This window comes from Adiantum capillus-veneris, chromosome 7 (genome assembly GCF_014529385.1).
Source record: "Adiantum capillus-veneris isolate H3 chromosome 7, ASM1452938v2, whole genome shotgun sequence".
Classification (NCBI taxonomy): domain Eukaryota; kingdom Viridiplantae; phylum Streptophyta; class Polypodiopsida; order Polypodiales; family Pteridaceae; genus Adiantum; species Adiantum capillus-veneris.
The window spans coordinates 39,907,965-39,921,456 of record NC_140937.1 but is presented as its reverse complement, the minus strand read 5'-3'; the positions used below and the strand labels follow the sequence as shown (position 1 = coordinate 39,921,456).

General features: G+C 50.4%; 2 protein-coding genes across 2 annotated transcripts in view; one reads left to right on the top strand and one right to left on the bottom strand.

The window, feature by feature from the left end:
- Positions 1–13,492, top strand: part of LOC147453719 (P-loop containing nucleoside triphosphate hydrolases superfamily protein) — a 95,918-nt gene that overhangs the window by 45,380 nt on the left and 37,046 nt on the right. The window lies entirely within an intron of this gene.
- On the bottom strand, positions 7,098–7,982 carry LOC147453720 (uncharacterized). Its single transcript, XM_086516903.1, has one exon. It carries the CDS (start codon positions 7,980–7,982, stop codon positions 7,098–7,100), a length of 885 nt encoding a protein of 294 aa, XP_086373029.1.

Below are 13,492 nucleotides of genomic sequence, written 5' to 3'. Positions count from 1 at the left end.
CCTACTCCCTTCGGTCTATAAGATATTAGCGTTACTGATCAGCCACCGCTTGCGGTCGTTCCTACCAGATATTATTCATACTTCTCAGACAGGCTCTGTTAGGGATCGATGCATTCTGGATAATATCTTCACTTTTTATGAGGCAGTAGAGTGGGCAAGATCATCTCTGAACCCATGGCTTTTTTCATCCTAGACTTCGAGAAAGCATACGATTGTGTTGATTGGGACTTTCTCAAAGGATCTTTAGCCAGGATGGGTTTCCCTATGAGTTGGATTTCAGGTATTTCCGCTCTCTTCAGAACTGCCAGCAGCGCTATTACCATTGGTGGCCGTGTCAGTCTCAGTTTTGAGCTTTCTTGATCTGTTCGTCAGGGATGTCCTTTAACAGCTTATCTGTATCTTTTTGTGGGAGAGATTATGTCTGACTTTCTTCGTGCTCAGAGTCATGCATTTCGGGGATTGACCATGCCAGTATCTACAGCTCCAGACCTTATCGATCAAGAGTTTGCTGATGACACTATGCTCATGTTGCGCTATTTGCTACCCGCTCTTGATGCAATGCGGAAGGCCCTACAGGTTTTTTGCATTGCCAGTGGTGCACGCATTAATTGGCATAAATCCTTTGGGTTATTGGTTGGCAGTGATGACATACCTACTTGGGGGGCAGCTAATGGTTTCACATGGCTACAGCGGGGTCAGACATGCCGATACCTGGGCTTCCAGGTTGGATTTGATGTTTCCTCACAATAGCAGTTTGCACCCGTACTACAATCTATTCGCAGGAAGCTATGCCATTGGTCTTCACGTCATCTGTCGTTGGCTGGCCGTGCATTGGTCGCCAACCAAGTCATTCTGGCTACAGTATGGTATATGGCTTCTTGTTGGATGTTACATTCTGGTGTGATAGCTCAACTCCGCCGACTAGTAAGGAACTTTTTATGGAGTGGCACAGACGGGATTATTGATACTCGTGCTAGAGTTCGCTGGTCCACGATCATTCGTCCTAGATCAGAGGGAGGCCTTGGCATCATTGATCTAGAGTTACAGAGCCGCGCACTTCTTACCAAGCTTATTGTTCGGGGTCTTTTTCCTGGCCAAGAACCTTGGAAGATGCTTCTTCAGGCTGCTCTTTGCACAGTGACTCCACGACTCGGCACTAGAGATGGTCATACTTGGCATTCAGGGTATCGTTTTCTCTTTACGGATGCTCCTTTGTCTACTTCCACCCTCTCACCCTTTCTACGATCGCTCCTTCAGATTTGGGTTTCCATGAGACGGACTATCGGACGCTCACCTCCCTCATGTCGTGAGGAGATTGAGGGCCAGCCTCTCATTTGGAATGCTACAGTTCTTGATTTTTCGGTTCATCCACCTCGTCAGCTTGGAGAGAGGACTCACATTGATTGGGCTGCTTGGGATTCTGGCCCTGCAGCCTCTATGCGGTTGTTTTATGAGACACGTATGTTGGATGCAGATTTTGTGACAGAACATTATGACATTGGTCGCGGGGTGCTAGACAGACTGCTTGAGATTGATTCTGCCGTTCCTTCACAGTGGGATGCAGTCATGCGCGGCACGCTTCAGATGCCTCCTCATTGTGGCTGGGAAGGCCTCTTTGACCGCAGCACTCTCTTATTAGTTCTTTTGGACTCCATGCTATTCACAGTTGATACTGACAATTCTCAGGGGATTCATGCTCGATTGACATACTCGGCCACTTCTCCAGTACTTATCTCCTCCCGTGCTCGATGGGAGGCCATACGAGTAGTTGGCTCACGCAGGAAGCGTCGTTGTGTTGAACCCCGTTTTGCTTCCGCTGATGTTGCACTTTGGAGGCTTTGGGTGTGGGAGGGCTGTGCCCTATCGCAGCTTTACTGGGACCCAGGAGAGTGGCATTGGCCTCACACAGACCCCACAGGGGCACCCGTATCTTTCTTTGAGTACTCTGTCCGGATTGGAAGATTAGCATTGATGAGACAGCAACCTCAGCAGCCCACTCGAATGCGTTTCTGGTTACATTCAGGCCTCTCTCATGCCTATCTGCTGCAGTTTTGGTCCGCGATCTGGGATTTACATGTTGCTCGTCGTATTTCCTTTTTCATGTGGATGATTGCTCATGCGGGACTACCAGTTGGGACTTGGCTAGCTACTATGGGTCATGATCCGTTATGTACTCGCTACCCTTTGCGTCAACTTGAGTCACCTGCTCACTGTCTTTGGTCATGCTCAACTTCCCATGTAGTGTGGCTTGCAGTTTGCTCTCTACTCAGCAGATCAGGTGTTCAGCATAGATTTCTTACTTGGGGATATGTCTCATGGTTGATGTCGATGCCCGGCCCGCATCTTTTCTACGAGGGCTCAGCCACAGATCCAGCCTTCATGCTTACCTCCACTGGTTATTGACGAGGGACTTTGGCTATGATACCACAGATTGCTTGGCAGGGAGATACGCAGACACGTGATGCAGTTTTCTCAGTCATCACTAGTATTACACTATGGAATATTTGGAGAGCTCGTTGTCTTCACATTCTCAGTGCGGCTCCACAGCTGCTTCAGGATATCCTCACTGCCATTTGGCTCGACACCATTCACACCCTGATTTGGCAGTGGGATTCCTCCTCCGGTACATCTAGAGCAGCCGAGGCTCGTCGATTTGCCTTTCTTCGACGTTGGGCACGATCCCCACTCTTCTTCACAATGACAGGTGGTCAGCTTACTTGGCATTATGCCCCTCCTCAGTGGTTTCTCCTTCATTCCTCACAACGACCACCATGAGATTGTTCTAGTCGAGTAGTCACTATAGTGGCTCTCCTTCTTTCATTCAGCTTGTACACCCCACGTGATAGGCTATTTTGGCATCCGCTAGGATTATTTTGTACTCAGTAATATACAGCCCTGACTTTTTCCAAAAAAAGAGAGAGAGAGAGAGAGAGAGAGAGAGAGAGAGAGAGAGAGAGAGAGAGAGAGAGAGAGAGAGAGAGAGAGGCAGTAGCTGTCAGGTGGTCATGGCGGGGAGGCAGCGCCCATGGCAGGCTGGTGTGTGTGTGTGTGTGTGTGTGTGTGTGAGAGAGAGAGAGAGAGAGAGAGAGAGAGAGAGAGAGAGAGAGAGAGAGAGAGAGAGAGAGAGAGAGAGAAAAGAAAGAAAGAAAGAAAGAAAGATTTTTTATTGTCCATAGGAGGCCGAAATCGGCCTATGAGACAAATCAAAGTACATGGGGTGGGTGTCCTCTGGATATCCTGTGAAGGATGAAAAGGTACAAAACAAAAATAGCTATCCTGTGTAAGGACTGAGGGAAGAGGGAGGTGGTACAAGGGTGGGGTTCTAAAAAACAGGGGAGAGATGCAATCCTATATGCTGGGGTATATACAATCATGAAAGAAATGCTATCATATCTCTAGCTCCATCATGTCCCGTAATCAGGGTGTAAGACATGATGCATGGGTGAGTGAGGTGTGAACAATCCCCGTAGGATGGCGGCTGGATCTGCAAAAGCTCGGATGCGTCTCTCCTCTAGAGATCTGTAGTAGCGCTCCTGGATCTCCTGGATCTCTCTCTGGTGAAGTCGGGGTGCCCTACACCTATGGAGACGTGGACGTCTACGAGCTCGGACCTCCTCAGCCTGCTGTAGAGTCACTCCTCTCTGAGTAGTCTGGGATGGTGGTACTACTGTGTCCCTCTGGAAGAAATCTGTAAGCTGTGTTTGGCGCTCGTCTCTGTGCTGTTGTGCCTCTATGAGGAAGCGGCCGAAAAGTCGTCGGTCTCTAGACTGAAGAATCTAGTGTAAGGTGGGCTGATCTGCAAACAAAGTCGGATATCTGCCTCTGATCCCCTCATATGCTCTACATCTGCACACAAAATGCTCCTCACTCTCAATGTCTGCATATCCTCTCTGCCATGGGGACATGTGCAACTCTCCCTGCCTCAATCTCTAACTGGCAACCCGTGCTCTATGTGGCATGTGGACATCCATGTATCTCGGTCTTTGGATGAAACCATCTGCTAGGATGGTTAGGAAGTGGTCTCTGTAGTATTGCCTCTTCGTAGGAAGAGGCTCTCTGGGTGTGATCCATGTCTCTCGGATGTATAGCTGCCAGAGATCCTTTCTGAGAATTCGATTCCTCTCATGGTGTGAGAGGCGTATGTATGGGGAGTCAAGATCATACTGAAAAGGGGGCAAGTCTATGATGTCCAAGCCATGGGATGTGAACCACTCTGTGACCTGTGAGTACCATGCTCTGGTGTCCCCCTCCTGATGTAGCTGTATCGATGCCTCGAAAGCTCTGCGTGTGAGTCTGTCTGGTGGAAGCTCTCGCATGCGCTGGATGAAGCAAACTATCTGGAAGAGGGCGTCTACTAGCATCGGGGGTGCCGCTAGCTCTGCTCTGATGATGTCGTGTGGTACTGATGGTTTGCTATGGAGCAAACGAGAGATCATAATGATCTATGGGCGCTCTATCTGTGTCTAGAGAGATGCTGAGAGTCCTGGTGCCCATACTGCGGCAACGTACATCATGGCAGGTGTAACTAAAGTGTCGAAAAGCCACCCTTTGGAGCGGGGCTCCTGGAAGTGGGCCTGGTGGCATTTGCGCTCTGAGGTGGCCAATGCTGCGTATCCTCGTGTAAGCCGGTCTCTGGCTGCCTGGGTCATAGAAAATCTGCCCGTGGTGCCAGTGAAAGTCACCCCCAAATATACATATGAATCAACTACCTCAACCTATCCACCTGCTACCATGAGCACTGCTCTACTCCGGACTGTCCTGGAGGTGTGGAAGATCATGACTTTGGTCTTGCCAAGGTTCACTGTGAGCCCTCGATGTGTGCAGAAATCATCCAAGGCGTGTAGGTGGCTCTGTAGTCCGTCCTGTGTCTCAGAAACTAGAATAATATCATCTGCATAGAGCATAATATGGACTGGTGTACCTGCCAAGTCGGAGCCCGCCCCGCCTGCTCGTAGGATGTAATCTGCTATCTCGTCGATGTAGAGGTCAAATAGGGTCGGGGAGAGGGGGCATCCTTGCTTCACACCAATGGTGGTAGCAATGGGGTCCGATACTCCACCTGGGCACCGCACTCTACCTATGACCTGTGCATACAAAGAATGAATGGCCCATATCATCTCAGACGGTATCTGCAGCTCCTGGAGACGCTGAAAGAGTCTCTCTCTAGGGATGGTGTCAAAAGCTTTGCGGAAATCCACAAAGCAGTAGTAGAGTCGTCTCTTCCGTGCTTTCGCTCCGTCGATCAGGCAGCGAAGCACGAAGATGTGATCGATGGTCGAGAAAGTGCGTCGAAACCCTGCCTGTCCTGGTGCACGTAGCCCTGTTGCCTCTGCGTATGTGCTGAGCTCTGCCTCAAGAACTGCCCCATATAGTTTGGCCAATGTGTGGCCAATCATGATAGTCCTGTAGTTCCCTGGGTCCAAGGTGTTGCTAGATTTGTGGATCGGCACAATGGTGTGCATGGTCCACTCCTCTGGTAGTCCCTCAACCAAAGCGCGGTTGAAGAGACGTGCTATCAAGGGGGAGAGGGTGTCTGCTGCATAGATGAGGTGCTCGCTTTGTAGTCTAGTGTGGTCTGCTGAGCGGCCATGCTGGAGGTGTCGAATAGCCCTCTTCACCATACTAGATGTGAAGAAAGTCGAGGTGGTAGGTCGAGGGTCGGGTGGCTCCGGGATCAGTGGTTGCCCAGGTATCTGGTATAGGTGCTCGGCGTAATCATGCCTGATCTGAGGATCCTCCAGGGGGGTTGTAGGACGTGGCTCTTTGAGAATCCTCCATGCGGTGGCGCAGTCTGTACTCATGAGAAGGTGGTATAGCTCAAGCTCCTGTGCCTCTTCGAAGGCTCGCCGTTTACGGCGTGTGATGGCTTTCATCTGTCGCCGAACCTCGCTCTCAGTGATCTCCTCCAAGGCTCGTCAAGCCCGTAGCTGCCTGTATAGATCCCTACACTCCTCGTCGTACCACCGGTTCTGGGGCATCGTCCGAGAGGGTGGAGGTCTACCAATGTGGGTAGTATGTGGAAAGCAGCTGAGGGCTGAGGTGTGTAAAACAGCACAAAGCTGGCTAGTGAGTGTAGAGAGTGGTGTATCTGGGTCGAGAGTGTAGATCCCCTCGTAGACATGCGATGAGTAAACTCTGGCTAGCTCATGTGTGAAATGTATGGCAGTGTGTGATGTGAGTGTGGGTGGTGTGTGTGAGATGGGTGAGCCAGTGAAAGAGAGGGCAAGATATGCATGGTCAGTCCCAATAGGTAGTGGTGGGATGGTGAAGGATGTGAGCAGGTGAGCTGCCTCTCTGAAGCCGATGATGTAGTCCACTGTACTGCCGCCGCTGGGGACTGATGGTGGTATGCAAGTCAGGCCTCCAGATGATGGCCATTGCGCCATCCCGTTGTAGATAACGAGACGGTGCTGTGATCCCAAGCGAAGTAGATGTCGCCTGTACGGTGTCGGTGTGGTGGTGTCTCTGGAAAACCTCTCTGCCTCTGTGTTCTCCATGGTGGAGAGTAGCTCTGGGTCGTCAAAGTCGTAGATGTCACACTGCCTACTCTGTGTCCTGGCGTTGAAGTCTCCCGTGAGGAAAACTTCTCCAAGCGTGTAGTATTCCATGATCTCCTCCCTGAGACATGCATATGGTGAAAGTGTATCATTCTCCTCCTCTCCTCCCTGCGTATGAGCCTCATCTGTCTCTCCTCCGCCTGTCTGTGCAAATCTAGAACCACTGGGTGCGAAGTAGCAAATGGCAATGTAGAGAATGTGTTCATCAGAGAGCTCAATCCGCACCCACGTATAGCGTGCTCCTGGGTCATGGGCTACTATCCTTATCCTGCTATGGAGTGAGCGACGGTAGAGGACTGCTACTCCGCCAGATCCTCTAGTGGTGTTGTGCCGTGTGTACTTCCTGTGTGTAGACTCCCATTGATAATCCTGTACTCGGGGTAGACCTCTCTCTGAGCTCTCATGTGTCTCTGTGAGTAGAATGATGTCTCTGTCATGCATCACCTCCTCCAATCTCCCTGGGTGTGTCCACAGAGAGCCGTTGCAGTTCCAAACTGCCATGTGTATCTCCTCATATAGTGTCCCATTGGCCGCGAGTCATTATGCTACGGCCTTGCCATCGATGATGACCCGGCCGTCGCGATAGGAGGCTCGTTTTCCTTCATTGCGTGCTTGTTGGATCCGGGGCATGCATGCTCTTCTATGCTCCACTTGCATTTTTGTGAGGTCGTCATCTAGGTAGATGGGGGGGCCCGTGAGACCTCGTAGGATTACCCTCTTTCGGATGAAAAGGGTGCGTGCTTCTTCCGATGGGAATTGGAGTATAAGAGGCCTCTTCTTGGTGAGGTCTTTGCCGGCTCGCCAAGCTTTGGCGAAGGGGGTTGGGTCTTCTACTTTGTAACCAAGTGTGTTGCATAAGGTTTTACCATCTTTCTCGGGGGTGGATTCCTTCCTTTCTTCAATGCCGGTGACTTGTATGTTGAGGCGACGGGCATTCCGCATCTTCTCCTCTTCAAGGGTGGTGTGTACAAGGAGAGCTTCTTCCTTGTGGGCGTCCTCTTTCGCTTCTTTCTTGAGGTTCTTCTTGACCACTTCTACCCATCCCTCCTTTGTGGCTTCGAGCTTGTCTTCCAGGCTCTTGGTAAGGGCTTTAGTGAGTTCTTCTTTGATGGCCTCCTTTGTGTCCTTGTTGATTTCCCCTTCCTCGGGGGTAAGGGATGCGATTGAGGCCTTGAGGATGGCCATTTGCTCATGCATCTCTTCCTTCTCTTTCTTCCATCCTTCAAGCTCCTTCTTTTTGTCTTCCTTCTCCCTTGCCCATTCTTCTTTCTCTTTGTTCAAGACTTCTACTTCTTTCTCAAGTTTGGAGAGGCGGTTGATGATAGTGGTGATGGCGGAGTTGGTCAATTTCTTGTTTTCTTTGATCGTGGCGTGTAGCTTGTCCTCCATTTTGGCCATTTCATCCTTTGTGGCCCCTTTTGCCATAGCCGTTCAGGGGGTGACTCAATGGGTGAGGCCCCTTTGTATTGAAGGTTGAAAAAGGTGACGGGAGAAAACTTGACGGGCAGGGGCAGACCTGACGGGCAAGGCAGTGGGAATAGCTGACGGGCACGGGCAGTGGGAATAGACTCCAACGCGCAGGCAGGCCCAAAACGAAAGTCAAAAAAAAGAAAAGGCTGCGCGCAAGTAATTAGGCGTGCAAAACAGGCTGCGCGTAGGTAGCTGGGCACGCGCAGGCAGTGCAGCAGGTCATGGCGAGGGTGCAGGAGGGCATGGCGAGAGAGAGAGAGAGAGAGAGAGAGAGAGAGAGAGAGAGAGAGAGAGCCCGTCACCTGCGCGAACAGTGAGCCCGTCACCTGCGCGCGAACCCTGCGAACAGCAAGTTTGCGCGCGCGAACAACTGCTGCTGCAAACCTGCGCGCGAGCTCTGCTGATGCCACATCTCGTGCACGCAGTCTGCTGCTGCAACAGTTTCTGTGCCCGAACCTTGCTGCAACAGTTTCTGCGCGCGCCTTGTTGCCTGCAGCCCCTCGCCTATTGGCCTCTGAGTCCCCCTGAAACCCTAATCTCTGCAAACCCTAATTTCTTGAAACCCTAATTCCTCGAAAACCCTAATTCTCTGAAACCCTGACGGTCTGTCAACCCCACTTGTTTCAACCCTTCCCGTGTGCATCGTTCTAAACCTTGCAAGGGAAGGAGAGAACGAGAGAGAGAGTGAAAGAGTTAAAGCTTCGCTTTGGGTCTTGCTTTTCCCGTTTACCAGTCTAGCCCATTCTTCATGGTGGCTTTGCTGGTCTTGAGTGCCACACACGGCGCTCCATCACCAATTGCCTGTCGCGTGGATTGTACTGGTGACTTGTTGACACGCATTGACTCCAAAATTCAACACTTGGCACAGCATGCCTTGGTTGGCCGGATGATTGGATAGTCTCCACCTCGCTCTTCTATACGTGATTGGTGTCAGACTGCACTGGGCACTACTCAGGGACGTGTCTCGGAACTTACATTACTTGGCAGAGGCATATTCATGGTATGTCTTTCAGATCCCGCCACTGCCTCAGCTCTCCTGGCCCGCTCCCCGATACTCTCTGATTGCAGAATGATCTACTTGACAAGGTGGTATCCAGAGTTCACTATTGAGGAGTTTGACAGTCGACATCTTATCCCCCGATTCCCTCTGACGCTTTCCTTCCCGGATATGCCTCTCCATTTTATTGATGAGTATCTCCTTCAGATGATTGCTGCTCATTTTGGCACAGTAGTCCCAGGATCCTGCATCTTCTCATCTGGTCCACCTCGCATTCAGGTCTTGGTGTTTGGGGATACTACATTGCCAGATAAAGTTACAGTGGCGGTGCGTGATCGAGACTACTCTTGCCGAATGGTAGTCGCTGGACGCCCAGGACAATGTTTACGTTGTCATGAGATGGGACACTTGGCACGCGATTTCCCCACTCAACCACGCCATCGGCGACAACAACAGACAGCTCGTGGCACCCACACTCAGTCACGTGGTCAGCCACAGCCAGCTCCTACTACTACTACTCGAGCACCTCAGCAGCCTAAGGGTGCTCCCAGAGCTTCAATCGTCCATGTTCCTCCCTCTGCTTCAGTTCCTACTGAGACTGCATGGCAGACAGTAGGTCGTAACCATTCCTTCCGTCCTCGTCAGCAACCCACCCCGCAAGCAACCCCCAGTGTTAACTCTCCTGCTCCCTCTCAAGTTTCTTCCACTCCCTTATCCCCAGCTTCTCCTCACCATTCTTCTTCCTCAGCCCATGATCACTTACCTCTGCTACCAGCTCCTCCTTCACTTGTCGTAGTTCCCTTGGCTGCTCCTTCTCCTATTCCCGAGGTTCCTATTCTCATGCAGATGGATCCTTCACCGTTGCTCCCTCTTCCTTTCCCTCCTCTCCCTCTCGCCCTTACTCCCCCCCCTCCACCTTCTGGTCCACCCCCTCCCTCAGCCGCCCATACTTACGTCCCTCGCAGTTTTCTAAGTTCTTGCCCTCTTTCGTGGGGCACTCATCGAGCTGAAATGTGCGGTGACTCAGAAGGACCATTGCGGGTGAAGCTCTACCTTATGCATCACAAGTCAGGTTGTGTTCCCTCTTTAATAGGCAGTCGCTCTCAGCCTACCCATTCCTTTTTCCTTCCATTCCATGCAGCTCAGGAATGGAACGAGGATCAGGTTCTGCATTTTGTGCATGCACAAACTATGGCTCAGCTTAATTTATGGTTGACTACTTCCGCTCCAGATGTATTGTCTCCACACTTCCCTTCCTGTATTGGTGCAATGGAATGGAGTGATGTTTATGCTTGCTATTCATTGCCTATGATCATTCATGTATCCTCAGATGTGGTGCTTCCTATGTCTATGCGCATTTGGGGTGTTAAAGCTGCAGCATCGGTCATGCAATGTAAACAAGCTGAGGTCCGCAGTTGGTGCAATGAGACGTCATATTTTAGAGAGGGCTTACGTGTTGCTTTCCTCCCGCCAGAAGCTCATCCCTTGGATGGCCCAGCTGCCTCCAAGAAGATGCGCAGTTAGTCAGATGCTTTATCAATTCTTCCATGCAGACTATGGATTTACATGTAGTTTCTTGGAATACTAATGGTTTACAGACTTCTCGGGTAAGAGGTTCACGCAAGCTTTTACTTCGCAGAGATTTACATGCTCATGTAGTAGGCACTGTGGATGTATTACTAGTACAGGAGCATAAGATTGCCAGTCCCTTTGGTAATCTCATGCCCTCGGGCGCTCACACTTTTTGGGAGCCTGCTCTAGGCATTCATGGACAGAGTTGCGGTGTATGTATCTCAGTGGGGTCACGATACTTGGCATCAGTTCAGCAGCATGGCACCCTTGTTGCTGGCAGAGCAGTCTATGTTTCTATTCGGATTCGGGACTCTACCATTGGCTTTATGTCAGTATATGCACCCACTACTCCTCGGGAGAGAGCTGCTTTTTGGTCATCCTTGGTTGCTGCTCTACCTGCTGTGGACTCTTGGGTTGTTGGAGGCGATTTCAACAACGTCGAGAGCGTCTCTGACTGGCGATCGCTCACTCCCCCAGTTCTATCATCCATTTCTCCAGATGAGCAGCCGGCTTGGGATCGATTTCTTCTAGCTATTCAAGGTGTTGATGCCTGGCACATACCCTCTTTCGGTCATCACCCCGCTACACTTCATTACTCGTGGGGGTTTCAGAGACAACAGGGAAGACTATTAGAGCGCCTTGATCGTTTTTACATTGGCCCTTGGGCAGCAGCTCTAGGTGGATTTACTACTATTTGGCGAGGGACCAGCCTCTCAGATCATTTTCCTAGCTCATTGTTTATCTCTTTCACTAGATCCACTGCACAGAGACGAGGCTGTCGCATCCCTGACAGTGTTCTCACCATTGAAGTTTTGCAGCAGCAGATTCGCGACTTGTGGTCCACGGGAGCTTCTTATTGTGGTTCCCCTGGAGAATTCCTTGCCCATTGCATTACTCAGTCTAGTATTTACTGCCGTGCTCAAACTGCTAGTATTCATCGTCAATTGAGAGTACGTGAGTCTGACCTCCACATTCCTCTTGGTTCCACACAGCGCTTGCTTGAGGAGTGGCCTCAGGATGCTTATCTCGCTGCTAGACAGACAGAACTCATACAGGAAATTCGTAGCATACAGGAGGCTAGGTCTGAGTTCACTCATCATGCTTCAGTATCTCATTGGATAGCTCAAGCTGATCGAATGAATAAGGACTTCTTCACTGCGCATAAAGAGCGCCCTCCTGGCACCACCCTCAGGACTTTGTGCGATGCTCAAGGAACACTTCATATGCATCCTGATGTTATTCTTGATATGTCTGCAGATTATTTTGAGGCATTGTTCACTGCTGATGTATGCACTACTGAGGTTTTACTTGCCCGTGAGCAGATTTGGCAGCACACTCGCTATCGTTGTACAGACACTATGGCAGAGATCTTGTTAGCCCCATTCACACTTGCAGAGCTTCATGATGCTATCGAGAGTCTAGATCCATCTTCCTGTCCAGGAGAGGACGGCCTCACTCGAGCTTTCTTTTTAACCTATTGGGATGTATTGCATATACCACTGCTTCGTGGTTGTCAAGATATCTTTTCATCAGGCTATATGCATCCAGATCTTTGTTCAGGACTCATATCTCTTATTACGAAAGGGGGTGACACCACTCAGCTTCGCCAGTGGAGACCTATTACTCTCCTCCCTTCGGTCTATAAAATATTAGCATTACTGATCAGCCATCGCTTGCGACCGTTCTTACCAGATATTATTCACACTTCTCAGACAGGCTTTGTTGTGGATCGATGCATACTGGACAATATCTTCACCTTTTATGAGGCAGTAGAGTGGGCCAGATCATCTTCGGATCCTCTCGCTTTTTTCATCCTTGACTTCGAGAAAGCATACGATCGTGTTGAGTGGAAGTTTCTCGAAGGATCATTGGCTAGGATGGGTTTCCCTTCAAGATGGATCTCAGGCATTTCCGCTCTCTTCAGAATTGCCAGCAGCGCTATTACTATTGGTGGTCGTGTCAGTCGCAGTTTTGAGCTCTCTCGATCTGTCCGTCATGGATGCCCTTTAGCAGCATATCTGTATCTGTTTGTGGGCGAGACTATGTCAGACTTTCTTCGTGCTCAGAGTCATGCATTTCGTGGCTTGACCATGCCAGTACCTTCAGCTCCGGACCTTATCGATCAGGAGTTTGCTGATGACACTATGCTGATGTTGCGCTATGAGTTAGCAGCTCTTGATGCCATGCGGGGAGCCCTGGAGGTTTTTTGCATTGCCAGTGGTGCACGCATTAACTGGCATAAATCCTATGGGTTATTGGTTGGCAGTGATGACATACCTACTTGGGGGGTAACTGATGGTTTCACATGGCTACAACCAGGTCAGACATGCAGATATCTGGGCTTCCAGGTTGGATTTGACGTTTCCTCACAGCAGCAGTTTGCACCTGTGCTACAGTCTATTCGCAGGAAGCTTTGTCATTGGTCTTCACGTCATCTGTCGTTGGCTGGCCGCGCATTGGTCGCCAACCAGGTCATTCTGGCTACAGTATGGTATACGGCCTCCTGTTGGATGCTACATTCTAGTGTGATAGCTCAGCTACGCAGACTCGTGCGGAACTTTTTATGGAGTGGCACAGATGGGATTACTGATACTCGTGCTCGAGTTCGTTGGTCCACGATTATTCGTCCTAGATCAGAGGGGGGCCTTGGCATTATTGATCCAGAATTACAGAGTCGTGGCCTTCTTACCAAGCTTATTGTTCGGGGTCTTTTTCCCGGCCAAGAACCTTTGAAGATGCTTCTTCAGGCTGCTCTTTCCATAGCGACTCCGCGCCTCGGAACTAGAGATGGCCATACTTGGCAAACAGGGTATCGTTTTCTCTTCACGGATGCACCCTTGTGCACCAGCACTCTCTCACCCTTCATTCGTTTGCTCCTTCAGATTTGGGTATCCAT